Below are 25,514 nucleotides of genomic sequence, written 5' to 3'. Positions count from 1 at the left end.
TGATTGATACCCATCATCTGCAAGGATTTCCTGAGAAATAGGGTGATAATCCCTTGAAGTGTTGCTCAGAAGCCCCTAGGCTGGCACTTACTTGCCTGGCCTGGGAGAGCCAGCGCCCACTCCATTGAAAGACATTTAATTAGCGTATTTTTAATGTAACGTGAGCAACCTGTAAGCAAGGACTAGATTTTTAGTGAAGGATAAAGAAAAATAGTGGTTTGGATGGATGAGCAATGGGGAAGGTGTAAAGGAGTTGGTCTTTAACTCAAATTCTAGCATCTTTGAGTTGCATTCCAGCTGAAGATGCCTTCCCTTTTCCAAATTATACAATATACCCTGTCAGAAAAAAAAATGTACTGAGTTTTATTTATGAAATCAAAGTTTTGGTTAAGTTGGGTTTCCATGACACATTCACCTACATATTCTCTGAGATGTTTTGGATAACAAAATTAAGAGCTGCATTTTGCCCAACAGATAGTGGTAACCTTTGGTGTTATAATCAGATAACTATGATTTATTGAAATTCCAATATACGCCAGGCACTGTGGCAGGTATTTTACTCACATTACATGCATTCCAGCAATTCTACAAGACAGGGCTTATCAAACCCATTTTACAGATGAAGAACCCAAGGCTCATAATGCGTGATAAATTCCCTCCTCTGTGACAAGGTTGCGACTTGAGCCCTGATCTGAATTCATTTAGGCCCACACTGTCCCCACCTAGCTTGAGGAAGGCCTTTGCCTGTTACTTCTTTTCACACTTCTTTTTTTCTTGAGACAGAGTCTCCCTTTGTCGCAAGGCGCCAGGCTGGAGTGCAGTGGCGTGAGCTCAGCTCACTGCAATCTCCGCCTCCCGGTTTCAAGCAGTGTTCCTGCCTCAGCCTACCAAGTAGCTGGGACTACAGGTGCGCGCCACCACACCCAGCTAATGTTTTTTTTTTTTAGTAGATACGGGGTTTCACCATGTTGGCCAGGATGGTCTCGGTCTCTTTACCTCATGATCCACCTGCCTCAGCCTCCCAAAGTGCTGGGATTACAGGCGTGAGCCACACGCCCGGCCCTTTTCACACTTCTTACTGTCTCTCAGGTGAAATAAAGTTGAACCATGTGGCTAAGATACTAAGTTAGGCCTAAAGATGGAAGATAAAAATGGGAATAAAGTACAATTCAGGGAATATTATTGGCTTTCATTACCTAAAGTCCTCTTGTTCTGAGCCCTAGGTTTCTTGAGAGCTGGCTGTCCAGGTGCTGGCAGATTTGTCCATCCCCAGCATTTTTCACCTTATAGCCCCCCTCCTTTTCATCTTCCCTTTGTGCTCTCTTGTTTAGTCCTAGAGTTTTTAGCCAAGCTATCCAGTACCATCCCTAGTTCCTTTCCATCCTGGTACGTGGATGCTTTGAAAGATGTGGAAGACAGAGCCCAGGCCATAATTGATACCACAGATGATGCTACTGCCATCCCAGTGCAAGCTCCAGTGTCATGTCCTCCAACTTCTGTCCTGAGTGAAGTCTGAGGCAGATTCCCCGTCTGTGTTTGAAGAGGGTAGTCGAGGTTCTATGCAGTGGAGGGCCAGAGTGGAGCCAGAGGGACCACAGTGTTCTTTATGTTCCTGTTTCATATGAGTGACTTAGAGTTTAACATTTTTGGATGGGGTGTGGGGGATTTTTTCAAATGCTTCTCTTTTTGATTGGCTTAATTCACTTCAGAATCTTAGTTTATGAGTATTCATCACACATGTACTGCTGTTTATCTGGTTTAAGAGTAAGAATTTGATAATTTGTAAGGAAAAAATGAAACCTTTCTGTCTCATGATCTGAAACAGTGTAATGTGGTGTTGGGATTGGAATTTCCTTTAAAATGTGAAAGGACTCATCATTTAAATAGTGGAACAAAATAAGGGATTGTTAATTTTTGACTTTCCTCATCCCCTTTATTCTGTTGTTCTTGAAAATTAAAGATACATATTTGGGTTTGTTTGGCTTATTAAAGAATTAACAGAATTTAAATCTTAATAAATAAAAGCCTCACCAACTCCTTTACTTGCTGAACATTATTTCAGCATTAGCTTGTGGAAGGCACTGTTAGTAGTGGGGATATTAACAAAACAAGGTTTATTCCTACCCATAACATGGTAAAGTCTAGGTGCAGCAAACCATATCAGGAAAGGTAAGATTTTCTCTACGATCTAAAGAATGAATTAAAAGAGTGGGGAGGTGAGACTCCAGTTGGAGCCTTCAAGTATGAAGGCCCTAAACTAAGGCAGTTTTGGGCTTCAGGAAACTGCAGGTGCTTCTGTGGGAGCTGATTGTTATGAATCTGGGTGGTGGCAGGGCTCAGACTCTCTGAAGGTGAGAGAAAAGCCTGGAATGGAAAATTGCTCTGAGCAGTTCCCTCTGGATGAAGGATGAGGCAGAGAGGAGTCTCCACATGGGGAAGTAACAGATGGTGTCTTGCAGCTCTTGTGCTGGTGCACTTGAACACAGTGCAAGGACTAGGTGATTGATACCCATCATCTGCGAGGGTTTCCTGAGAAATATAGTGATAATTCCTTGAAGTGGTGCTCAGAAGCCTCTAGGCTGGAACTCATTTGCCTGGCCAGGGAGAGCCAGAGCCCATTCCATTGACAGGACTTTTAATTGGGTTATTTTGAATGTAATATGGGGAACTGTAAACAAGGGCTAGGTTTTTAGTGAAGCATAAATAGAAATAGTGGTTTCAATGGATGAGCAATGGGGAAGGTGAAAAGGAGTTTGTCCTTCACTCAAAATCTATGATCTTTCAGTTGCATTACAGCTACAAAAGTCTTACCTTACCCAAAGTATACAACATATCCTTTCATAAAGACAATGTACTGAGTTTTATTTAGGAAGCTGAATTATTGCTTGAGTACTTATTCTGTGATGTATTCAGCTACATATTTTCCCAGATTTTTGAATCATAAAAATAAGAGCTGAATTTTTTTTAAAAAGGTAGCAGTAGCCTCTGGGGTTGTAATCATATTTGATTACAACTGCCATTCATTAAGTTCCAATGTATGTCAGACACTATGCCACATGCTTTACTCACGTTATGTATCTTCCAGCAATTCTACAAGACAGGACTTACAAAACCTATTTTACATAGGGGAACCTGAGGCTCACAGTGTTTAATAATTTCCCCGAGATCACGTGGCTAGAATGTGACAGGGCTGGTACTTGAACCCTGGTATGAATTCATCTAGGCCCACACTGTTCCCACTGCTCCCCAGCCTGAGGGAGGCCTTCTGCCTGTTAACGTCAGTTCTCTTCACTCTTCTTAATATCTTTGAGGTGACCTAAAGATAACCACATGGCTAAGATATTAGGTTCAGCCTAAAGAAGGAAGGTGACAATGAAAATGAAATACAATTCAGGAATTGTTGTGGCCTTTCTTTACTTAAATTCTTCCTGTCATGAGCCCTAGGTTTCTTTAGAGCTGGCTCTGTCCAGGGATCAGCAGTTTTGTTCAGTCCCAGCTCTTTCCCACATTATAGGACCCTCCTTTTGACCTTCTCTGCATGCTCTCTTACCTAATTCTGGAACCTGGCTTGCTGATCAGCTTGTCACTAAGGTTTCTTCTTGTGAAGACTGGGCCCGGCTCCCAGGGTAGTAGCCTGAAGTCAACTGCCCTTCCCCTGACATAAGCCATTCCTACTCCCTGCAGAAGTTCACTGACTGTTTTATCCCTCACCCTGGATCCTCTATGATAACAACAGCTCTTTGATGTAAATGTGCATTTTGGACAGTGATATTTCAGTACCTACCATGGGCATCTTCAACACACTCTCAAAGCATTTCCACATAAGCTGGTGGGTGGAATCTTATTTGCCACATAACATACTGGTTTTAGGGATGTAATGCTAAAGTCAGAGACAGAGTTTTTGAAATCATCCTGATATTTGATATTAGGAGTAGGACTGTAAAAAGATTTATTTGAAATAGGCCACTGAACACATACAAAGATGAATGAGTTTTCATAAGTGATCCAAAACCAAAGCTTCCCTCAAAAACTTTGTAGGTGAGAAAAGACTATAGAAATCACTTTGTAAATAAACAACAAGGAGCCTTATTTCTTTTTTTCTTTCTTCTTCCTTTTTTTTGAGATGGAGTTTTGCTCTTGTTGCCCAGGCTGGAGTGCAATGACGTGATCCCCGCTCACCGCAACCTCCTCCTCCTGGGTTCAAATGATTCTCCTACTTCAGCCTCCTGAGTAGCTGGGATTACAGGCATGTGCCACCATGCCCAGAGATGGGGTTTCTCCATGTTTATCAGGCTGGTCTTGAACTTTCAACCTCAGATGATCTGCCCACCTCGGCCTCCCAAAGTGCTGGGATTACAGGTGTGAGCCACCGCGCCTGGCCAAGAAGCCAAATTTCTAAAAAACAAAACACAAAATTCTGAAGTTCACCTATGATACGAACAAGGGTTCCTTGGTGGACATGCTAGGTCTGATTTAAAAAGAAAGCAATAGTTATCCATCCTTCCAGTGTCTCTTGTCTGTGTACCTGCACCGCAGGAAAATCCTGATTTGCAGTGTGTCACAGACACCTGTACAACTATAGGAGGCCAGGAGCAGTGGCAAACGCCTGTAATCCCAGCACTTTGGGAGGCTGAGGCAGGCGGATCACCTGAGGTTCAAAGTTTGAGACCTGTACAACTCAGGAATGTTCAGTCATTGGAAGGTAGCAGAGGTTCACAGGGTAAGATATATACTGTACATCAAAAGGAATGAGAACATTCTCAGCCTTAAGATACTTTACAGGTTATTAAAATGGCAGTGCACAAAAGTGCTATTGAGGGAAAAAGGTGGAGCCCTCCCTGCCAAGAGTTAAATAATTGTTTTAAAACTAGATGTAATACTGTATTGGAAACCGCAGTTTCCTAATAGGATCTAAAAACAATTGGAAGATTTCAAGGCAATGTTTGCCTTCCCAGAAACTATTCCAAGAATTGAAGGGACTTATTGTCATAAATGTTAATAGTTGCTTGTAACTGAGCACTGTAATAGTTTCTGGGTAACAGTACAAGTGCCCATTTCTATCTCGTCTACCTCTCTTCCCTGGTTGCATATTTGTAGTTAGGCCGAAGCCAGTGCAAAATTCCCATGCTTTCTTTTCATTTCAGCAGTTACCATGTTGTGATGTGCAGCTAAAAGATGAAAGCAGCTTCAATTCCTGAATCACGTGAGAGCCAAGACTCGTTGTGTATTTGTTTATTATCCCATAACAAAATGCCACCGACTGTGTGGCTTAAACAATAGAAACTTATTTTCTCATATTTCTGGAGGCTGAAAATCCAAGATCAAGTTGTTGGCTGATTTTAGTCTGTGGCTTTGTTCTATGGTTTGTAGACGGCTGCCTTCTGACTGAATTCTCACGTGGTTGTTACTTGGTGTGAGTGTCTGTGTCCTAATTTCTAATTCTTATAATGACATTAGTCATATTGAATAAGGTACTACACATATGACCTTATTTTACCTTGATTGCCTCTTCAAAGGTTCTATCTCCAAATACAGTGATGTTCTGCAGTACTAGGGGTTAAGACCTGGATATATGAATTTAGGGGGAGGGGCGCAATTCAGCCCATAACACCTTGCCAACTCGAATCAGAATTTATGTGAATAAAAATAACCTTGTTGTGTAAAGCCATTTAAATTTCAGGGATATTTTTTTCTGTTCCTTCAGTTTGCTGTTACTTTATCTGACTACTGCACTGCTCCTGCTCCTGTTCTTAGGCTTACTTTAATATTTTACTTGAAAGAAGATAGTGCATGTATTCTTCATGCAAAAAAAATTCTAAAAATACACGTCACAATTTTCCCCCTTGCAAAGTTCCTCTAAAATTCAGCCTTCTACTCAGAAGTTAAAAGCTGATTTCAGGCTTTTATAAACATAGATCTGCATACACACACACACACACACACACACACTATACATCTATACATGGGAAATGATATAGTATAGATCTGCCACTCGCCTTTACCACTATTCTAAGTTCATCTGCATCCTCTCCAAAATCCTATGTCAATATCAAAATGTGGCATTATTTGGAGATAGGATCATTTTAGAGGCAATCAAGTTAACATGAGGTTACTAATGTGGGCCTTAATCTGATATGACTGGTGTCCTTTTAAAAAGGAGAATTTTGGACACAGAGATATGTATACCGATATGATAATGTGAACAGACATGAGGTGAAGACAGCTATCTACAAGGCAAGGAAAGAAGCCTGAAAAACATCCTTCCCTCATAGCCCTCAGAGGGAACCAACCTTGCATACACCTTGCTCTTGGACTACCAGAATCCAAAACTGTGACAAGAAATTTCTGTTTCTATCACCCAGCTTGTGGCACTTTGCTATGGCATCCTAACAAACCCAACTACTCACTTATTACAATGGATGCAAAAGCTTTCCATGAAACCACATATAGATTTATATTGCTTTTGTAATTACTCCCTAGAATTATAATTTATTTCGGTGAAATAACAAATTGAACAAATCTCCTCCTGATTAACATGTGTTTGTTTCTCCTTTGTGGCTGTAATTAATAAAACTACAATCAACAACTTTGAACACAAATTATTGGGCAAATGCATGTAATTTCTTATAGGAAAGGCATATGAATGTGGAAAGTGAGTCAAAGTAAACAGGACATGAATATTTCCTATTTTTTAACATATTGCTGACTTATTTCCCAAAATGTTTCAGCGATTAATTTCCTCTAAAATAAATGTATATGAATATCTTATATTTTCACACACATACTTTATCATCTTTTAAATTTTTGTCAGACTTATGAGTACAATCTTTAGGTGACCTTGGGTTTGGTCACCAAACTATTTTAGATGCAGCACCTAAAGTACCAACCATCTATGAAAAAAAAGACATAAGTTGAATTTCATTAAAACTTACAAATTCTATTCTGCAACACACATTGCTAAGAGAATGAAAGGCAAGCCAGAAACAGTTATAAAAGATTTGTGAAACTAGTATCTGACGAAAGACATGCATTAAAATATACACAAAACTCTTTAAGATCCAACTGTAAGAAAACAAAAAATCTGATTTAAAATGGGCAAAAAAAAAAAAAAATCTAAACAGGCACCTCAGCAAAGAATATATATGAATGACAATTAAACACATGAGAAGATTTTTAATATTATATGTCATTAGGAAATTGCAAATTAGAACAACTAGGAGATGGCACTAGATACCCATGAGAATAGCTGAAATCTGCAACACTGAAATAACAAATATTGACAAGTATGTGGAGCAACAGGAACTTTCAGTCATTGTTAGTTGTATCACGTAGAAGAATCTTGAAAGCATATTTCTAAGTGAAAACAGAAAATATAAAAATGGTGCATAATTTATGATTCCAACTGTATTCTGGAACAGGTAACTGTGGATACAATGAAAAGTTCAGTGGTTCCTCGGCCCTCAGAGCGGGTAGGAGTTGGAGGGGCATATATGAATAAGTGAAGCACACAGGCGATTTGAGATGGTGAAACAATTCTGTATGTTACTGTAATGCTGAATACTTGTTACACATTTGCCATAACCAACAGCATGTGCAACACTAAAACTGAGTCTTGATGTAAACTGTGGACTTTAATGATGTAGCAGTATTAGGTCAATCAATTGGAGCAAGTGTGCAACATTACAAAATGTAAATAGGAATTTGTGTATGTGCACACGAACAGGGGGTGGGTGAGTGGAGATATGTGGGAACTCTGTATTTTTTATTAAGTTTGCTCTCTGCATTTTCCAATCAGCAATACTCTAAACGATCTGTTAATTTTAAAAAGATGCAAATGATTTGAACAGACGCTTCACAAAAGAGAATACACCAATTGCTAAGAGGGATGTGAAAAGATGATCAACGTCATTTGTCATTAGGGAAATGCAAATGAAAACCAGAAAATATTCCACTACAAACTTATTAGAATGACTTAAATCCAAAAATCTAAAAATACCAAATGTAATAGAGGATATGGAACAACAGGGATTCTCATTCCTTGCTAATTAAAATGAAAAATGATACACCCACTCTTTTAGAAGTATTTTATGAACCTATTCATATGACATTCTGGGGAAGTTACAACTCTAGGAACTATTAATAAAAACAGCATAGTTGCTAGGGACTTGGGAGAAGTGTAGAGATTGACTTCACAGGAGATGCACAGGGGAATTTTAGACTGATGAAACTGGTCAGTGATACAGGACTCTATGCATTTGTTACAATGCTTATAACTTTACATAATAGTTAAATATGATATATGTAAGCTTTAAAAATTAACCATGGTTTGGAATTTTTAAAAAGTTATTGGCTACTGAAAAGACAATGGATTTTACAGTGATGAAAAAAAAAAGCAACAATAAGGAAGCTGTTGCCACAGTCTAGGGAAGAGATGATGTTAGTTTCACCCAAAGCAGTAGTAACAGAGATTTACTGAAATAGATGGATTTGGAATGAACTTTAGTGGTTGAGAGAACAGAGATGCTATTGCATTGGATGGGGATTAAGAGAAAGAAATAGAGGCATCAAGCACATACACACACACACGCGCGCGCATGGACGCACACACAAATCTTGCCACCTTTTCTATTAACAAAAGCAAAATTGAACTATGATTTGGTTCTTACAGTTTATTGTTAGAATTTATGTCTATTTTGTAACCTCTCTGATACACACATAAACGCTGCTACTTCCTTAAAATCTGGGAATGTCCTCATTCATGGCAACTATGGCACACCTTCACTGGCAGATGCAGCATGTTCACTGAAGGCTGAAACTAAAGTGAGAAAAAGGAACTGAAGATGAGTCATGTTTGGAGAAAGGTTGTGTTCACTCCTTTTAAAAGGTCCCTGACACTGTCCCACTGATTCAATCCCAAGAACATTAGTCCTTCTCTCTTCTGGACAGGAGACTTACTTCCAATATCAGGAGGTCAAAAGATAGATTGTCATTTTCTTTTCACTTCCATGAGAAGTGCTCCCTTTTTGGGACCTCAGAAGAACAACTCCATGAGGATAATTCTCAAGGAAATGAGGGCCAGAGCTGGAAATTACCCACCAGCTGCCTCCCAGTCTTGGAGAAGAGCTTCCATGTCTGTGGATTTCCACCTTGAACACTGAGGTTTGATACACCATTTCTGGTTGTGAGCAGAAGCCATCTGCCCCTGGGACACTGAGCCAAAGCTGAAGAAGGACGTCAGCTCATGAACAGCTGAGTTGATTCTGGCCATAGTGGATAGACAGAACCCCAACCCTCAGTGAAATCTCTGGCACAGCCACAAGTCAACCTCTTTTGGAGTCTCAGGGCTCCTGAATCTTTCTGAGGGTCCTGTCAGGAGTAAGAGCAGCTGAAATTCCTTTCATGTGGCTCACCAATCCATGTGGAGAGGGAGATAGGCCTCTACTCCAATCACATTTGGGCAGTCTGGCACTGGATTTAAATTGATAAAGTGTTTGTGGACCTGGTCAAGTTTCTGTCATTAACAAATATCCCCGTTCATGATTTTCTGGAATAGAACTACTCACGTTCTATTTCTTAGATCCTCAGAGTTACAGAGGTCAGCAGAACGACTGGTCAAATAGGAGGGGGAATAAATACATCATTGTTCCAGGTAGCCTTCCTCTAGCCACTGTTGAGTTTTAAGTCCTACTCTGAGAAAGCAAAAGGCTCATGAAAGTAGCAAGGCCGTCTATAAGCTGAGACAAGGGGCAGAAGGAGCAGCCATTTCCTCTCTTCCCCTTTGACTCATATTATCTTGCTTCCTTCTGTTACTGACATGACCAATGACCCCAGCCTCTTTCAATCCTTTCACCTCTATCCTTACTGATGCTGTAATATATTTTTACTGCTGACTCCCTAAAAAATAATCTAAACAGACATTTATTATTCTGTATATGTCTGTGCATATTTGAAGATTTTTTGTAATATAATATTTTTAAAGTAGGCTTTGCATGTCCTAGTGATAGTTTTGTGTATGGTGTGAAGAAGGGCTCCACTTAAATTAGGGTTTTTATATGGATACTCAGTTGTTCCACTAACACCTATTGAACTGTTCCATGCTCTAAGGCTGTGAATATTTTTTTATCAGTTACGGGCATATTTACGCAGGTTTTGTTGCTTTTGTTTTTCAGGACTGTCCACTCAGTTCCATTGGTCTATCGACCAATTCTTGCATCTAAATCTCAAACTCTTCATTACATTAACTTCTTTGTAATTCTTACTATCTGGTAGACTAATTACTGTTTTTCAAGAATGTATTGACTATGCTTGACCATTTGCATGTCTTTATATTTAGAATCAGGTGATTCACACATGTCCAAAGCCATTTGGTTGTTTTGATTTGGGATTGCAATCAATCTATAGATTCCTTTTTCTGGAAGAACTAACATATTTAAAATACTGAATCTTCATACCTATGAATTTATTTTAGTTTATATTCATGTAAGTCTTCATTAATGTCTCAACAACATTTTGATATTTTCATCTGTAAAGTTGTTATTTTTGGTTAAGCATTTTTCTAAGATACGTGATATGTTAGTATGATAGGTTAAAATTATATATTCTTTACATTCATTTCCACACTCTCTCCCTGACAGAAAACAAAGTTGACATTCTTTTGAATACTGATCTTATATTAGCAAACTGATATATTATTGTATATTGAATAAATTATCTTTAGTTCTTTTGGATTCTTTTCATGCACAGTCAAAGCATCCATTAATCACATAAGCTTTGTTTCCAACTGGCCAATCCTCATTCCTTCATTTATTTCTTTTTGCATTACTACACTTGCTACTACCTCTACTATAAAAAGTAATAGAAATACTCATAGCAGAAACTCTAGGTTAAGTCCCAAGTTCAAACTAGAAGCTTTCAACATTTAAAATATTTAAAAGATATATCTGCTATAGGTTTTTCATACATACATTTTATCTAGATTGGTAACCTTTTTCATATTTGATAAACTTTATTTTAGAATAATTTTAGATTTACAAGAAAATTATGACAATGTTCAAGAATATTCTTATATGCCCCATAATCTATTACTCCTGTTATTAACGTCTTACATTGGTAAGGTTTCCTAAAACTAATGAACCAATATTGATACACAAACATCCTTTGTTTATTCATAAATATACTTTACTCATATTTATTTCCTTGTCACAAAATTCTATTTTCTGTCCCAGGATCCCTTGAGGATACTCCATTACACTTATTAATCATATCTCTTTAGATGCCCTTTGGCTGTGCCAATTCACTGAGACTTTTCTTGATTTTGAAAACATTGACAGTTTGGAGGCGTATGGTCAGGTTGCCTTTTATTGTGAATTATGTGATAATTTTGTTTTGATTTGATGTAGGTTATGTTTTCTTGGAGGATGAAGTGTCAATTCTTATCATATACCAACAGCACATAAGTACCAACATAATTTATCACTGATGGTGTTAATTTCATTCCCATGGTGACGTAGTGTTTTTCAGTTTTCTTCAGGGTAAAATCACATTATTTCTTTTTTCCCTGTGTCATACTGTCATCTTGGGAAGGATGGGAAGACCCAGGACCAGCCAGTAGTCAGATGAGGCCTCTGAGGGAAAACTGCAGAGATTCCCTGCCCATGAAGAGGAGGATCCACAGAAACCAGCTTCCCACCTGCTGTCATCCCTGGGAGGCCCTGGGGCATGGTGGCCCACTGTGACGTCCCCTGACATCTTAGTGTGTAGAAAGATGAGAGGGCTGTGCTCAGGTGACTCTCATTTCAGATCATGAGGGGGGAAGGGACTCAGGACCTTCCAGGCATCCCCAGGATGATACAGAGGAAGAACTGGTGAGCTATCCCACCCCAGACACAGAAGGAACCACGAAAACCAGCCCTTGTTTTCACCCCTAGGAGGCCTTGGGCAGGGCCATTAGGGAGAGATGCTAGCTTGATTCATTTCCTCTTGGGGGTTTCATGGAAATAGGAACCCGGATCCGAGGAACAGTCTCTGGAGAGGAGGGGGACAGAGTGGAGGCCCTGTCAGGAATAATATGCTAAAGAAGACTGAGGGGGCTTCCCACGCCATTTCAGGCGGAGGGCAGTGGAGACCTGCCTGGGGCCTGGGAGGCCCTATCCCAATGTGGGTAGATGTGTTTCTACCTCTCTTGCACCTCGCAGGTCTCGGGGATGGGAGGGGCTTATTTGGAGGTGAAAGACTCCAACACACAGAGGGAGTGAGTCCAGGCAGTTTCAGGAGTCCAGGTGCAGCCTCTCGGGAAGGCTGGAAGGGAACTCCCAAGGCTGGTAGTGTCCCTCCCCTGTCCCTGTACCTGCTGCCAGCTCTGGAGGACCCCATCAGGGTCCCCAGATGTACAGCTTTCTGACTTCCATTTCGGGAGTCAGCAAAAAGGAGAGGTTTTCTCGGAGGAGGGCAGTTTCAGTTAAGCAGAGGGAAGAGCCCCAGGGCTGGCCACTGAACAGTAAGAGAACTTTGTCGACAGACTGTAACCTCCCAACACGGAGGGGAGTCACAGGCTGCACCCAGCCACTCCCTGCTGTCAGCCCCGGAAAAAGGTGGGCTATGAGTGTCAAGGACTGCGGAACTGGGAGGGAAGAGGTTGGTAAGGCTTAGGGAGTGAGCAAAAGGCTTGGAGCACATCCAGGAGGTGAGAAGGAAGAGATGAAAAACAGGAGAGGTGGGGGATGAAAACGAGGCTGAGAGGGGGCGGGGTGGTTCCTCCGCAGAGAGGAGGCCCCACCCCACGCTGTCCCTGCCGTCATCCCCGGTCGGGTTCCCGGATGTGCTTCCCCAACCTCCATCTTGGAAGTCTTGGACGGCGTTTTGTGAGGAGGCTTGACTTAGGTCAGCCAAGGGAAGGCTTAGACCCGACCAGTTCTCAACGTAAGGGCCCTGAGGGAGAACTGAGGGACCTCCCACGACAAAGAGAAAAAGGCCCGCCCGCCCTGCCCCTGCTGTGGGACTTGTAGGTCACAGAGAGTAAGAGGGCAACCAAGGGCTGACGGACGTGTCCTCCTGACGGGAATAGGGCAACCGAGGGCTGAGGGACAGGAATACGGCAACCGAGGGCTGAGGGACGGGTCCTCCTGACGGGAACAGGGCAACCGAGGGCTGAGGGACAGGAATACGGCAAGCGAGGGCTGAGGGATGAGTCCTCCTGACAGGAATACGGCAACTGAGAGCAGAGGGACGTGTCTTCTTGACAGGAATAGGGCAACCGAGGGCTGAGGGATTCGTCTTCTTGACAGGAGTACGGCAGCCGAGAGCTGAGGGACACGTCTTCCTGACAGGAATATAGCAGCTGAGGGCTGAGGGACCCGTCCCCACCACAGAAGAAGAGAGGAGGTACCGGCTCTGTAGGGAATAAATAGGGAGACTTTGAGGAGGATTGAGGGAACCCTCACCTCAGAGGACAGATTCCCAGAGATTCCCACTCTGTCCCTCATATCAGCCCTGGCAGAGCTCCCCAGTCAGCTCAGGCTGAGCCGCAGCCCTCTCATTGCTGGGTGAGGGGTTTAGGGGAGGGGGAGGCCTTGGTCTGAGGGTCCCACAGCAAGTCAGCAGAGGCAGCTGCCTCCGGTTGGCAGAGGGAAGATTCCCAGTCCCTGCTGGGGATAAGAGTGAGGACTGAGGTGTCATATGTGCATCAGAGCAGATGTGAGGCTGCCACGACTGCCCCCGTGGTAGAGTATGGGACGTGGCTGTCTCCTCACTACCTCCCTCTGCTCTCAGGGATGTGGAGGTTGCTCTGAGGTTTTGCCTCAGGCCAGCAGAATGGTAGGGACACGGCCCGATCTGAGAAAATGTATGTGACAATGCTAATTAAATTTTGAGGGGGTCATGCAGCCCAGAACTGTGGGGCTCTGGATGTCTGGCCAGCCCCAGCTGCAATATTTAGCCAGAGGGGCTCTCTTGCTGCTGCTTCGTTTTTTTTGTGGGGGAGACGTTTCCCTCTTGTCACCCAGGCTGGAGTGCAATGGCATGGTTTTAGCTCACTGCAACCTCCGCCTCATGGGTTCAAGTGATTGTCCTGCTTCTGCCTCCCAAGTAGCTGGGATTACAGGTGCCCACCACCATGCCTGGCTGATTTTTGTATTTCCAGTAAGACAGAAATACATGTTGTCCAGGCTGCTCTCGAACTCCTGACCTCAGGTAGTCCACCCGCCTTGGCCTCCCAAAGTGCTGGGATTACAGGCATGAGCCATAGTGCCCAGCCCTCTCTCACTTCTTCTTGCAGGTGCTCCAGGAACCAGGAGTTGAAGACCAGGGTCTGAGTTGCACTTCTAAAGTCAGCACAGCAGAGGAGGCCCAGGCAGTGCTAGGAGTCAAGGTGAATGCACACCCTGATGGTGTACCAAGGGCCCTACCCCCACAAACAGAGCAGACCCGGCAGCACCCAGTCCTAACCACCTACTGCCATTCCTGGTGCCCTAGGCTCTGCCTGCCAACTGTGCCCTGAGGTGCTTTCTCACATCCTCCTACAGGTTCCCACGGAACAAACGCGCTAGGAAGACAGGCGATCTGTGAGGCCTAGAGTACCATCTTAAGAGAAGGAGCGTTGTAAGGCAGCCTTTGTCAGAGCCATCATGGGTGAGTTGCTCGGCTGAGACCACTCGCACTGTCCCTGTCTCCCTCAGGCCTGTGGGATCCCATCATACCCGTTCGTGCTCAGTCACATGTTTACCTGCTGCCCCTGAACAATATTCATCATGCCTCTCTTTCCAAACCTTTCATGCTCCAGCTTTGAGCAAGACTTCCAGAACCCAATTTTAATACTGGAGTTGGTAGAGTCACAGTATCCCACAGATGAGGAAGAGGAGGAAACCTCCTCCATTTTCTCTTCCTCTTTGCATTTTTTATTCCCCTCCTCTTCCTCCTCTTCTTCATTCGCCTCATCCTCATTTTCTTCTCTGATTTTGGATGTTCAAGCAGACAAGGAGATGCCTTCTGCTGGGATGCCGAGTCTTCTCCAGAGTTCTCCTGAGAATCTTCAGAGTTCTCCTGAGGATCTTCAGAGTCCTCCTGAGGGGACTGACCAGCCTCCTCTCCAGAGACCTGTGAGCGCCTTCATCTCCTCCACTTCATTGAGTCTTCAGAGTCCTCCTGAGAGTCCTCAGAGTCCACCTGAGGGGCCTGCCCAGTCTCCTCTCCAGAGTGCTCTGAGCTCCTTCGTCTCCTCCACTTCACTGCGTCTTCCCCTGAGTTCCCCTGAGTATCCCCAGAGTCCTCCTGAGGGGCCTGCCCAGCCTGTTTTCCAGAGTTTTGTGTGCTCCTTCTCCACTTCACTGAGTCTTCCCCTGAGTTTCCCTGAGAGTCCTGAGAGTCCACCTGAGGGGCCTGCCCAGTCTCCTCTCCAGAGTGCTCTGAGCTCCTTCATCTCCTCCACTTCACTGCGTCTTCCCCTGAGTTCCCCTGAGTATCCCCAGAGTCCTCCTGAGGGGCCTGCCCAGCCTGTTTTCCAGAGTTTTGTGTGCTCCTTCTCCACTTCACTGAGTCTTCCCCTGAGTTTCCCTGAGAGTCCTGAGAGTCCACCTGAGGGGCCTGCCCAGTCTCCTCTCCAGAGTGCTCTGAGCTCCTTCGTCTCCTCCACTTCACTGCGTCTTCCCCTGAGTTCCCCTGAGTATCCCCAGAGTCCTCCTGAGGGGCCTGCCCAGCCTGTTTTCCAGAGTTTTGTGTGCTCCTTCTCCACTTCACTGAGTCTTCCCCTGAGTTTCCCTGAAAGTCCTGAGAGTCCACCTGAGGGGCCTGCCCAGTCTCCTCTCCAGAGTGCTCTGAGCTCCTTCGTCTCCTCCACTTCACTGCGTCTTCCCCTGAGTTCCCCTGAGTATCCCCAGAGTCCTCCTGAGGGGCCTGCCCAGCCTGTTTTCCAGAGTTTTGTGTGCTCCTTCTCCACTTCACTGAGTCTTCCCCTGAGTTTCCCTGAGAGTCCTGAGAGTCCACCTGAGGGGCCTGCCCAGTCTCCTCTCCAGAGTGCTCTGAGCTCCTTCGTCTCCTCCACTTCACTGCGTCTTCCCCTGAGTTCCCCTGAGTATCCCCAGAGTCCTCCTGAGGGGCCTGCCCAGCCTGTTTTCCAGAGTTTTATGTGCTCCTTCTCCACTTCACTGAGTCTTCCCCTGAGTTTCCCTGAAAGTCCTCAGAGTCCACCTGAGGGGCCTGCCCAGTCTCCTCTCCAGAGTGCTCTGAGCTCCTTCGTCTCCTCCACTTCACTGCGTCTTCCCCTGAGTTCCCCTGAGTATCCCCAGAGTCCTCCTGAGGGGCCTGCCCAGCCTGTTTTCCAGAGTTTTGTGTGCTCCTTCTCCACTTCACTGAGTCTTCCCCTGAGTTTCCCTGAGATTCCTGAGAGTCCACCTGAGGGGCCTGCCCAGTCTCCTCTCCAGAGTGCTCTGAGCTCCTTCGTCTCCTCCACTTCACTGCGTCTTCCCCTGAGTTCCCCTGAGTATCCCCAGAGTCCTCCTGAGGGGCCTGCCCAGCCTGCTTTCCAGAGTTTTGTGTGCTCCTTCTCCTCCACTTCACTGAGTCTTCTCCAGAGTTCCCCTGAGAGTCCTCAGAGTCCTCCTGAGGGGCCTGCACAGTCTCCTCTCCTGAGTTTTGTGAGCTCCTTCTCCTCCATTTCACTGAGTCTTCCCCCGAGTTCCCCTGAGAATCCTCCTGAGGGGCCTGCCGAGTTTGCTTTCCAGAGTTTCGTGTGCTCCTACTTCTCCTCCACTTCACCAAATCTTCTCCATAGTTTCCCTGAGAGTCCTCCTGAAGGGCCTGCCGAGTTTGCTCTTCAGAGTTTTGTGTGCTCCTTCTTCTCTGACTGTTTGCGTCTTCTCCAGGGTCCCCCTGAGAGTCCTTCTGAGGGGCCTGCCCAGTCTGCTCTCCAGAGTCCTGTGAACGCCTTCTTCTCTGACTGTTTGAGTCTTCTCCAGAGTTCCCCTGAGTATCCCCAGAGTCCTCCTGAGGGGCCTTCCCAGTCTGCTCTCCAGAGTCCTCTGAGTGCCTTCTCCTCCAGTCCATTGCATCTTCCGCCGAGTTCCCCTGAGTGTCCCCAGAGTCCTCCTGAGGGGCCTACCCAGTCTCCTCCCCAGAGTCCTGTGAGCTCCTTCTCCTCTCCCTCCCCCTCCCCCTCCTCTCCCTCTTCCCCCTCCTCCTCCTCCTCTCCCTCCTCCAGTTCATTGAGTTTTCTCCAGAGTTCCCCTGAGAGTTCTCAGAGTCCTTCTGAGGGGCCTGCCCAGTCTGCTCTCCAGGGTCCTGTGAGAGCCTTCTCTGACTGTTTGAGTCTTCTCGAAAGTTCCCCTGAGTATTCCCAGAGTCCTCCTGAGGGGCCTTCTCAGTCTGCTTTCCAGGGTCCTGTGAGCTCCTTCTCCTCCCCCTCCCCCTCTTCCTCCTCCCCCTCCTCCCTCTCCTCCTCCTCCCCCTCCTCCCCCTCCTCCTCCTCTTCCTCCCCCTCCTCCTCATCCTCCCCCTCCCCCTCCTCCCCCTCCTCCTCCTCCCCCTCCTCCTCCTCCCCCTCCTCCTCCTCCCCCTCCTCCTCTCCCTCCTCTCCCTCCTCCTCCTCCTCTTCCTCCCCCTCCTCCTCCTCCCCCTCCTCCTCCCCCTCTTCCTCCTCCCCCTCCTCCTCCTCCTCCTCTTCCCCCCGCTCCTCCTCCCCCTCCTCCACTTCATTGAGTTTTCTCCAGAGTTCCCCTGAGAGTCCTCAGAGTCCTCCTGAGGGGCCTTCCCAGTCTGCTCTCCAGGATCCTGTGAGCGTCTTCTCCTCCAGTCCATTGAGTGTTCCCCCGAGTTCTCCTGAGTGTCCCCAGAGTCCTCCTGAGAGACCTTCCCAGTCTGCTCTCCAGGGTCCTGTGAGCTCCTTCTCCTCCAGTCCATTGCGTCTTCCGCCAAGTTCCCCTGAGTGTCCCCAGAGTCCTCCTGAGGGGCCTGCCCAGTCTCCTCCCCAGAGTCCTGTGAGCTCCTTCTCCTCCAGTCCATTGTGTCTTCCACCGAGTTCCCCTGAGTGTCCCCAGAGTCCTCCTGAGAGGACTTCCCAGCCTACTCTCCAGAGTCTTGTGAGCTCCTTCTCCTCCAGTCCATTGAGTCTTCCCCCGAGTTCCCCTGAGTGTCCCCAGAGTCCTCCTGAGGGGCCTTCCCAGTCTGCTCTCCAGGATCCTGTGAGCTCCTTCTCCTCCAGTCCATTGAGTGTTCCCCCGAGTTCTCCTGAGTGTCCCCAGAGTCCTCCTGAGGGGCCTTCCCAGTCTGCTCTCCAGGATCCTGTGAGCTCCTTCTCCTCCAGTCCATTGCGTCTTCCGCCAAGTTCCCCTGAGTGTCCCCAGAGTCCTCCTGAGGGGCCTGCCCAGTCTCCTCCCCAGAGTCCTGTGAGCTCCTTCTCCTCCAGTCCATTGCGTCTTCCACCGAGTTCCCCTGAGTGTCCCCAGAGTCCTCCTGAGAGGACTTCCCAGCCTACTCTCCAGAGTCTTGTGAGCTCCTTCTCCTCCAGTCCATTGAGTCTTCCCCCGAGTTCCCCTGAGTGTCCCCAGAGTCCTCCTGAGGGGCCTTCCCAGTCTGCTCTCCAGGATCCTGTGAGCTCCTTCTCCTCCAGTCCATTGAGTGTTCCCCCGAGTTCTCCTGAGTGTCCCCAGAGTCCTCCTGAGGGGCCTTCCCAGTCTGCTCTCCAGGGTCCTGTGAGCTCCTTCTCCTCCAGTCCATTGCGTCTTCCGCCAAGTTCCCCTGAGTGTCCCCAGAGTCCTCCTGAGGGGCCTGCCCAGTCTCCTCCCCAGAGTCCTGTGAGCTCCTTCTCCTCCAGTCCATTGCGTCTTCCACCGAGTTCCCCTGAGTGTCCCCAGAGTCCTCCTGAGAGGACTTCCCAGCCTACTCTCCAGAGTCTTGTGAGCTCCTTCTCCTCCAGTCCATTGAGTCTTCCCCTGAGTTCCCCTGAGTGTCCCCAGAGTCCTCCTGAGAGGACTTCCCAGCCTACTCTCCAGAGTCTTGTGAGCTCCTTCTCCTCCAGTCCATTGAGTCTTCCCCCGAGTTCCCCTGAGTGTCCCCAGAGTCCTCCTGAGGGGCCTTCCCAGTCTGCTCTCCAGGATCCTGTGAGCTCCTTCTCCTCCAGTCCATTGAGTGTTCCCCCGAGTTCTCCTGAGTGTCCCCAGAGTCCTCCTGAGGGGCCTTCCCAGTCTGCTCTCCAGGGTCCTGTGAGCTCCTTCTCCTCCAGTCCATTGCGTCTTCCGCGAAGTTCCCCTGAGTGTCCCCAGAGTCCTCCTGAGGGGCCTGCCCAGTCTCCTCCCCAGAGTCCTGTGAGCTCCTTCTCCTCCAGTCCATTGCGTCTTCCACCGAGTTCCCCTGAGTGTCCCCAGAGTCCTCCTGAGGGGCCTGCCGAGTTTGCTTTCCAGAGTTTAGTGTGCTCCTTCTTTTCCTCCATTTCACTGATTCTTCTCCAGAGTTTCCTTGAGAGTCCTTGTAGTCCTTCTGAGGGGCCTGCCCAGTCTCCTCCCCAGAGTCCTGTGAGCTCCTCCTCCTCCTCCTGCTTCTCCAGGTCATTGAGTCTTCTCCAGAGTTCCCCTGAGTGTCCCCAGAGTCCTCCTGAGGGGCCTTCCCAGTCTGCTCTCCAGGGTCCTGTGAGCTCCTTCTCCTCCAGTCCATTGAGTCTTCCCCCGAGTTCTCCTGAGCATCCCCAGAGTCCTCCTGAGGGGCCTGCCGAGTTTGCTTTCCAGAGTTTAGTGTGCTCCTTCTTTTCCTCCATTTCACTGATTCTTCTCCAGAGTTTCCCTGAGAGTCCTTGGAGTCCTTCTGAGGGGTCTGTCCAGTCTCCTCCTCAGAGTCCTGTGAGCTCCTTTTCCTCCCGCTCCTCCACTTCACTGAATCTTCTCCAGAGTTTCCCTGAGAGTCCTTGGAGTCCTTCTGAGGGGCCTGCCCAGTCTCCTCCCCAGAGTCCTGTGAGCTCCTCCTTCTCCTCCCGCTTCTCCAGGTCATTGAGTCTTCTCCAGAGTTCCCCTGAGTATCCCCAGAGTCCTCCTGAGGGGCCTTCCCAGTCTTCTCTCCAGGGTACTGTGAGCATCTTCTCCTCCAGTCCATTGAGTGTTCCCCCGAGTTCCCCTGAGTGTCCCCAGAGTTCTCCTGAAGGGCCTTCCCAGTCTTCTCTCCAGGGTACTGTGAGCTCCTTCTGCTCCAGTCTATTGAGTGTTCCCCCGAGTTCCCCTGAGTATCCCCAGAGTCCTCCTGAGGGGCCTTCCCAGTCTTCTCTCCAGAGTCCTGTGAGCTCCTTCTCCAGTCCATTGAGTGTTCCCCCGACTTCCCCTGAGTGTCCCCAGAGTCCTCCTGAGGGGCCTTCCCAGTCTTCTCTCCAGGGTACTATGAGCGTCTTCTCCTCCAGTCCATTGAGTGTTCCCCCGAGTTCCCCCGAGTGTCCCCAGAGTCCTCCTGAGGGGCCTTCCCAGTCTTCTCTCCAGGGTACTGTGAGCTCCTTCTCCTCCAGTCTATTGAGTGTTCCCCTGAGTTCCCCTGAGTATCCCCAGAGTCCTCCTGAGGGGCCTTCCCAGTCTTCTCTCCAGAGTCCTGTGAGCTCCTTCTCCAGTCCATTGAGTGTTCCCCCGACTTCCCCTGAGTGTCCCCAGAGTCCTCCTGAGGGGCCTTCCCAGTCTTCTCTCCAGGGTACTGTGAGCGTCTTCTCCTCCAGTTCATTGAGTGTTCCCCCGAGTTCCCCCGAGTGTCCCCAGAGTCCTCCTGAGGGGCCTTCCCAGTCTTCTCTCCAGGGTACTGTGAGCTCCTTCTCCTCCAGTCTATTGAGTGTTCCCCCAAGTTCCCCTGAGTATCCCCAGAGTCCTCCTGAGGGGCCTTCCCAGTCTTCTCTCCAGGGTACTGTGAGCGTCTTCTCCTCTAGTCCATTGAGTGTTCCCCCGACTTCCCCTGAGTGTCCCCAGAGTCCTCCTGAACGGCCTTCCCAGTCTTCTCTCCAGGGTACTGTGAGCGTCTTCTCCTCCAGTCCATTGAGTGTTCCCCCGAGTTCCCCTGAGTGTCCCCAGAGTCCTCCTGAGGGGCCTTCCCAGTCTTCTCTCCAGGGTACTGTGAGCGTCTTCTCCTCCAGTCCATTGAGTGTTCCCCCGAGTTCCCCTGAGTGTCCCCAGAGTCCTCCTGAAGGACCTTCCCAGTCTTCTCTCCAGGGTACTGTGAGCGTCTTCTCCTCCAGTCCATTGAGTGTTCCCCCGAGTTCCCCTGAGTGTCCCCAGAGTCCTCCTGAGGGGCCTTCCCAGTCTTCTCTCCAGGGTACTGTGAGCGTCTTCTCCTCCAGTCCATTGAGTGTTCCCCCGAGTTCCCCTGAGTGTCCCCAGAGTCCTCCTGAGGGGCCTTCGCAGCCTACTCTCCAGAGTCCTGTGAGCATCTTCTCCTCTAGTCCATTGAGTGTTCCCCTGAGTTCCCCTGAGTGTCCCCAGAGTCCTCCTGAGGGGCCTTCCCAGCCTATTCTCCAGAGTCCTGTGAGCTCTTTCTTCTCCACTTTATTGACTCCATCCAGTGAAGAGTCCCGCAGCCCAATAGATGAAGATACAAGTATCTCAGGCACTTTACTAAACAGTGATCCCTTGACAGATATTGAGTCCTTGACAGTCACTGATCCCTTGTTTACTCATACACTGGATGAAAAGGTGGATGAGTTGGTGCAGTTTCTTCTTCTCAAATATCAAGCGAAGGAGCCTGTCACAAAGGCAGAGATGCTGACAATTTTCGTCAGCAGGTACAAGGTCTACTTTCCTATGATCTTCAGGAAGGCCCGTGAATTCATAGAGATTCTTTTTGGCATTGCCCTGACAGAAGTGGGCTCTGACCACTCCTATGTCTTTGTAAACACATTAGACCTCACCTGTGAAGGGAGTCTGAGTGATGAGCAGGGCATGCCCCAGAGCCCCCTCCTGACACTTATTCTGAGTATAATCTTGATAAAGGGCTCCTGTGCCTCTGAGGAGGTCATCTGGGATGTGCTGAGTGGAATAAGGGTATGTGCTGGGAGGGAGCACTTCATCTTTGGGGAGCCCAGGGAGCTCCTCACTAAAGTTTGGGTGCAGGAACGTTACCTGGAGTACCGGGAGGTGCCCAACACTTCTCCTCCACGTTATGAATTTCTTTGGGGTCCAAGAGCCCATTCAGAAATCAGCAAGAGGAAAGTAGTAAAGTTTTTGGCCATGCTAAACAATACCGTCCCTAGTTCCTTTTCATCCTCATACAAGGATGCTTTGAAACGTGTAGAAGAGAGCGCCCAGGCCACAATTGACACCACAGATGATTCCACTGTCACAGACAGTGCAAGCTCCAGTGTCATGTCCCCCAGCCCCTCTTCTCCTGAGTGAAGTCTAAGGCAGAATCTTCCTTTTGAGTGTGAACAGGGCAGTTGAGTTTCTATGCGGTGGAGGGCCCGGGTGAAGCTGGAGAGAACACAATGTTGTTTGCATTTCTGTTGCATATGATAGTCAAGGGATTTACCTGTTTTACTTTGGGGTATTTTTCAAATGCTTTTCCTTTTAATAACAGGTTTAAACAGCTTCAGAATCTTAGTTTATGAAGTTTATGAATATTAGTCACACATATATTGCTGTTTAACTGGTTTAGGAGTAACAGTTTGATATTTTGTAAAACACACACACAAAATTGGTAAAACCTTCTGCCTTATTTGTGATCTGTCACAGGTTAATGTAGTATTACTGTAGCAATTTTCTTTAAACTGTAAAAGAACTCTGGAGTTAAATAATGGAACAAAACAAAGGATTGTTAATATTTGCATTTCCTCATACCCTTTAGTCTGTTGTTCTTGAAAATTAAAGATAGATACCTGGTTTGCTTGGCTTGTTTAATAAAGTAGCAGAGATTAAATGATAATAAATACAAATATCACTGACTCCTTTATTTGATGAACATTATATCAGCATTTGCTCATGGAAGTTACAGTTAGTAGTAAAGTTACTATTAAAAGCAAGACTTATACCTACTCATAAAACAGCAGAGTATATGTACAGAAGCCATATCAGGAACTTGGTAAGATTTTCTCTTCAATCTAAATAAGTTTACAAAGGAGTGGGAAGGTGAGAGTCCAGTTGGAGCCTTCAAACAAAAAGGCCCTGAGCTAAGGCAGTTTTGGGCTTCGGGAAACTGTAGTTGCTTCTGTGAGAGCTGGTTTTTATGAAGCTGGGTGGTGGTGGGGCCCAGACTCTCAGAAGATGAGAGAAAAGCCTGGAATGGAAAGCTACTTGAGCAGTTCCCTCTGGGTGAAGGATGAGGCAGAGAGGAGTCTCCACATGGGGAAGTAATGGAAGGTGTCCTGCAGCTCTTGAACACAGTACTTTTGTCCAGCCCCAGGGCTTTCCCACATTATAGCACTCTCCTTTTGATCTCCCCTGTGTGCTCTCTTGTGCAACTATGGAACCTGGCCTGCTGACTAACTCGTCACTGTGTTTCCCACTCTGAAGGCTGTACCCAGCTCTCGGTGCAAGAGTCCAGAGACATCTACCCTTCCCCTAACATAGACCACTCTTTGTCTCTGCAGAAGTTCCCTGACTGATCCATCCCTCTCCCTGGCTCCTCTGTGATAACAGACCTTTGATGTGAATATACACTTTGGATAGTGACATTTCCATACGTATGCTAGGCATCTTCAACACATTCTCAACATGTTTCCAAATAGGCTGCAGAGTAAAATCTAATTTGTCACACAATATACTAGTTTTAGGGATGTAATCCTAAGGTTAGATATTTGAAATCATCCTAATATTTGATATTTGTAGTAGGATTTTAATAAGATGCATTATTTGAAACAGGGCACTGAACCCAAATACAGATGAATCAGCTTTTGTAGGTGATCAAATGCCAATCTTTCCTTCATAAACTTTGTAGATGAGGAAAGACTATAGAAATCACTTTGCAAATGATCTACAAGAAGACGAATTTCTAAAAAAACAAAAAAATCTTGAAGACTGCCTAGGAGGTAACAAGGGTACTTTGTGGACATGCCAGCTCTGATGAGAAAAAAAAGTTAAACATCCTTCCACTGTCTCTTTTCTGTGTACCTGCCCCACAGGAAAATCTTTTTTTGCAGTGTGCCACAGGCACATGTATAGCTGTTCAGGACTGTTCCATCGTATGGAGGGTAGCAGAGGCTCACAGGGTAAATTATTTATCATACACCAAAAATAGGAGAGAAGTCTCAGCCTAAAGAAATTATATAGCTTATTAAAAGGACAGTGCAAAGTGCTATTGAGGGAATAAGGTTGAGTCTCCCTGCCAAGATTTAGAGAATTGTTTTAAAACAGGATGTAATCTTGTATTTGAAACCACCAGTCACTTTGTTGGTGCAAGAAAATGTTGGCAGGTTTCAAGGCTATGCTGACATTCCCAGAAATAATTCCAAGAAATGAAGAAACTTACTGTCATAAATTATAATAGTTGATTTTAATTGAGCACCATAATAACATATGGGAGAAACTACAAGTGCCCATCTTCATTTGTCTACCTCACATTCTTGGGTGGTTCATTTATAGTTAGACAGAAGCCAGTGCATCATTCCCGTGCTTTTGTGTCTGTTGAGCAGTTAACATCTGTTGTGATGTGGAGCTACAAGGTGAAAGCAGCTTGGACTCCTGGGTGAGGCGAAAGCCAGGACGGACTGTGTATTAGTTTATTACACCATAACAGAATACCACAGACTGGGTGACTTAAAAAACAGAAATGTATTTTCTCACATTTCCGGAGGCTAAATATCTAAGATGAAGATGTTGGCCAGTTTGATTTCTTCCCTGGCCTCTCCGTGGCTTCCTGATTGCTCTCAGTGAATTCTTACATGGTTGTTCCTTAGTCTGTGTGTCTGTATCTTAATCTGCTCTGCTTATGAGGACGCCAGTCATATTGAATATGATCTGAACCATAAGACCTCATTTTACCTTAATTGCCTCTTTAAAGGTTCTGTCTCCAATTACAATGACATTCTGCAGTACTAGGGGTTAAGACGTGGATATATCATTTTTGGGAGAGGGGCACAATTCAGCCTATAACACACTGCCAACTCAAACCAGAATTTATGTGCACAAAAATCAACTTGTGTTAAGCCATTTAACTTTCAGAAAATTTTTTTCTGTTCCATAAGCTTACTTTTACTTAATCTGACTACTAGAGTACTCCTCTTGCTTTTCTTAGGGTTATTTCAATATTTTACTTAGAAGTAAATAGCGCATGTATTTTTGTGGCAAAAAATTCCAAAAATACATAGAAGTTGCATTTTTTCCTTTAAAATTTTCTTCAGAATTCAGCCTCCTACTCAGAAGTTTCCACAAGTAACAATGTGGCTGTGTAAATTTTGAAAGATGATTTTCGATTTCTGGCTTTTATAAAGATAGATGTGCTATTTTATATATACACATATATACATATACACACACATATGTAATGATATAATGATATACATATAGATCTGACACTTGCCTTTGCCACTATTATAGGTTCAATTGCCTCTTCTGCAAAATTCTACATTTTTAAAATTAAAATGT

At 46.3% G+C, this 25,514-nt stretch overlaps 1 protein-coding gene across 1 annotated transcript; it reads left to right on the top strand.

Moving 5' to 3' along the window:
- Nucleotides 1-13,287: 13,287 nt before the first annotated feature.
- Nucleotides 13,288-22,816, top strand: LOC105729241 (nascent polypeptide-associated complex subunit alpha, muscle-specific form). Its single transcript, XM_064383700.1, has 5 exons — nucleotides 13,288-13,380; nucleotides 14,273-14,365; nucleotides 14,520-14,625; nucleotides 14,965-17,445; nucleotides 17,605-22,816. The coding sequence occupies exons 3-5, from the start codon at nucleotides 14,622-14,624 to the stop codon at nucleotides 22,329-22,331; spliced, it is 7,212 nt and encodes a 2,403-aa protein (XP_064239770.1). The 5' UTR covers nucleotides 13,288-13,380; nucleotides 14,273-14,365; nucleotides 14,520-14,621; the 3' UTR covers nucleotides 22,332-22,816.
- The last annotated feature ends 2,698 nt before the right edge of the window (nucleotides 22,817-25,514 follow it).

The sequence above is a fragment of the Aotus nancymaae genome, unplaced genomic scaffold (assembly GCF_030222135.1).
Source record: "Aotus nancymaae isolate 86718 unplaced genomic scaffold, 86718_ANA_hifiasm-v0.15.2.pri h1tg000004l, whole genome shotgun sequence".
NCBI lineage: Eukaryota > Metazoa > Chordata > Mammalia > Primates > Aotidae > Aotus > Aotus nancymaae.
The sequence above is the reverse complement of the archived record's forward strand: the minus strand, read 5'-3'. Positions and strand labels throughout refer to the sequence as shown.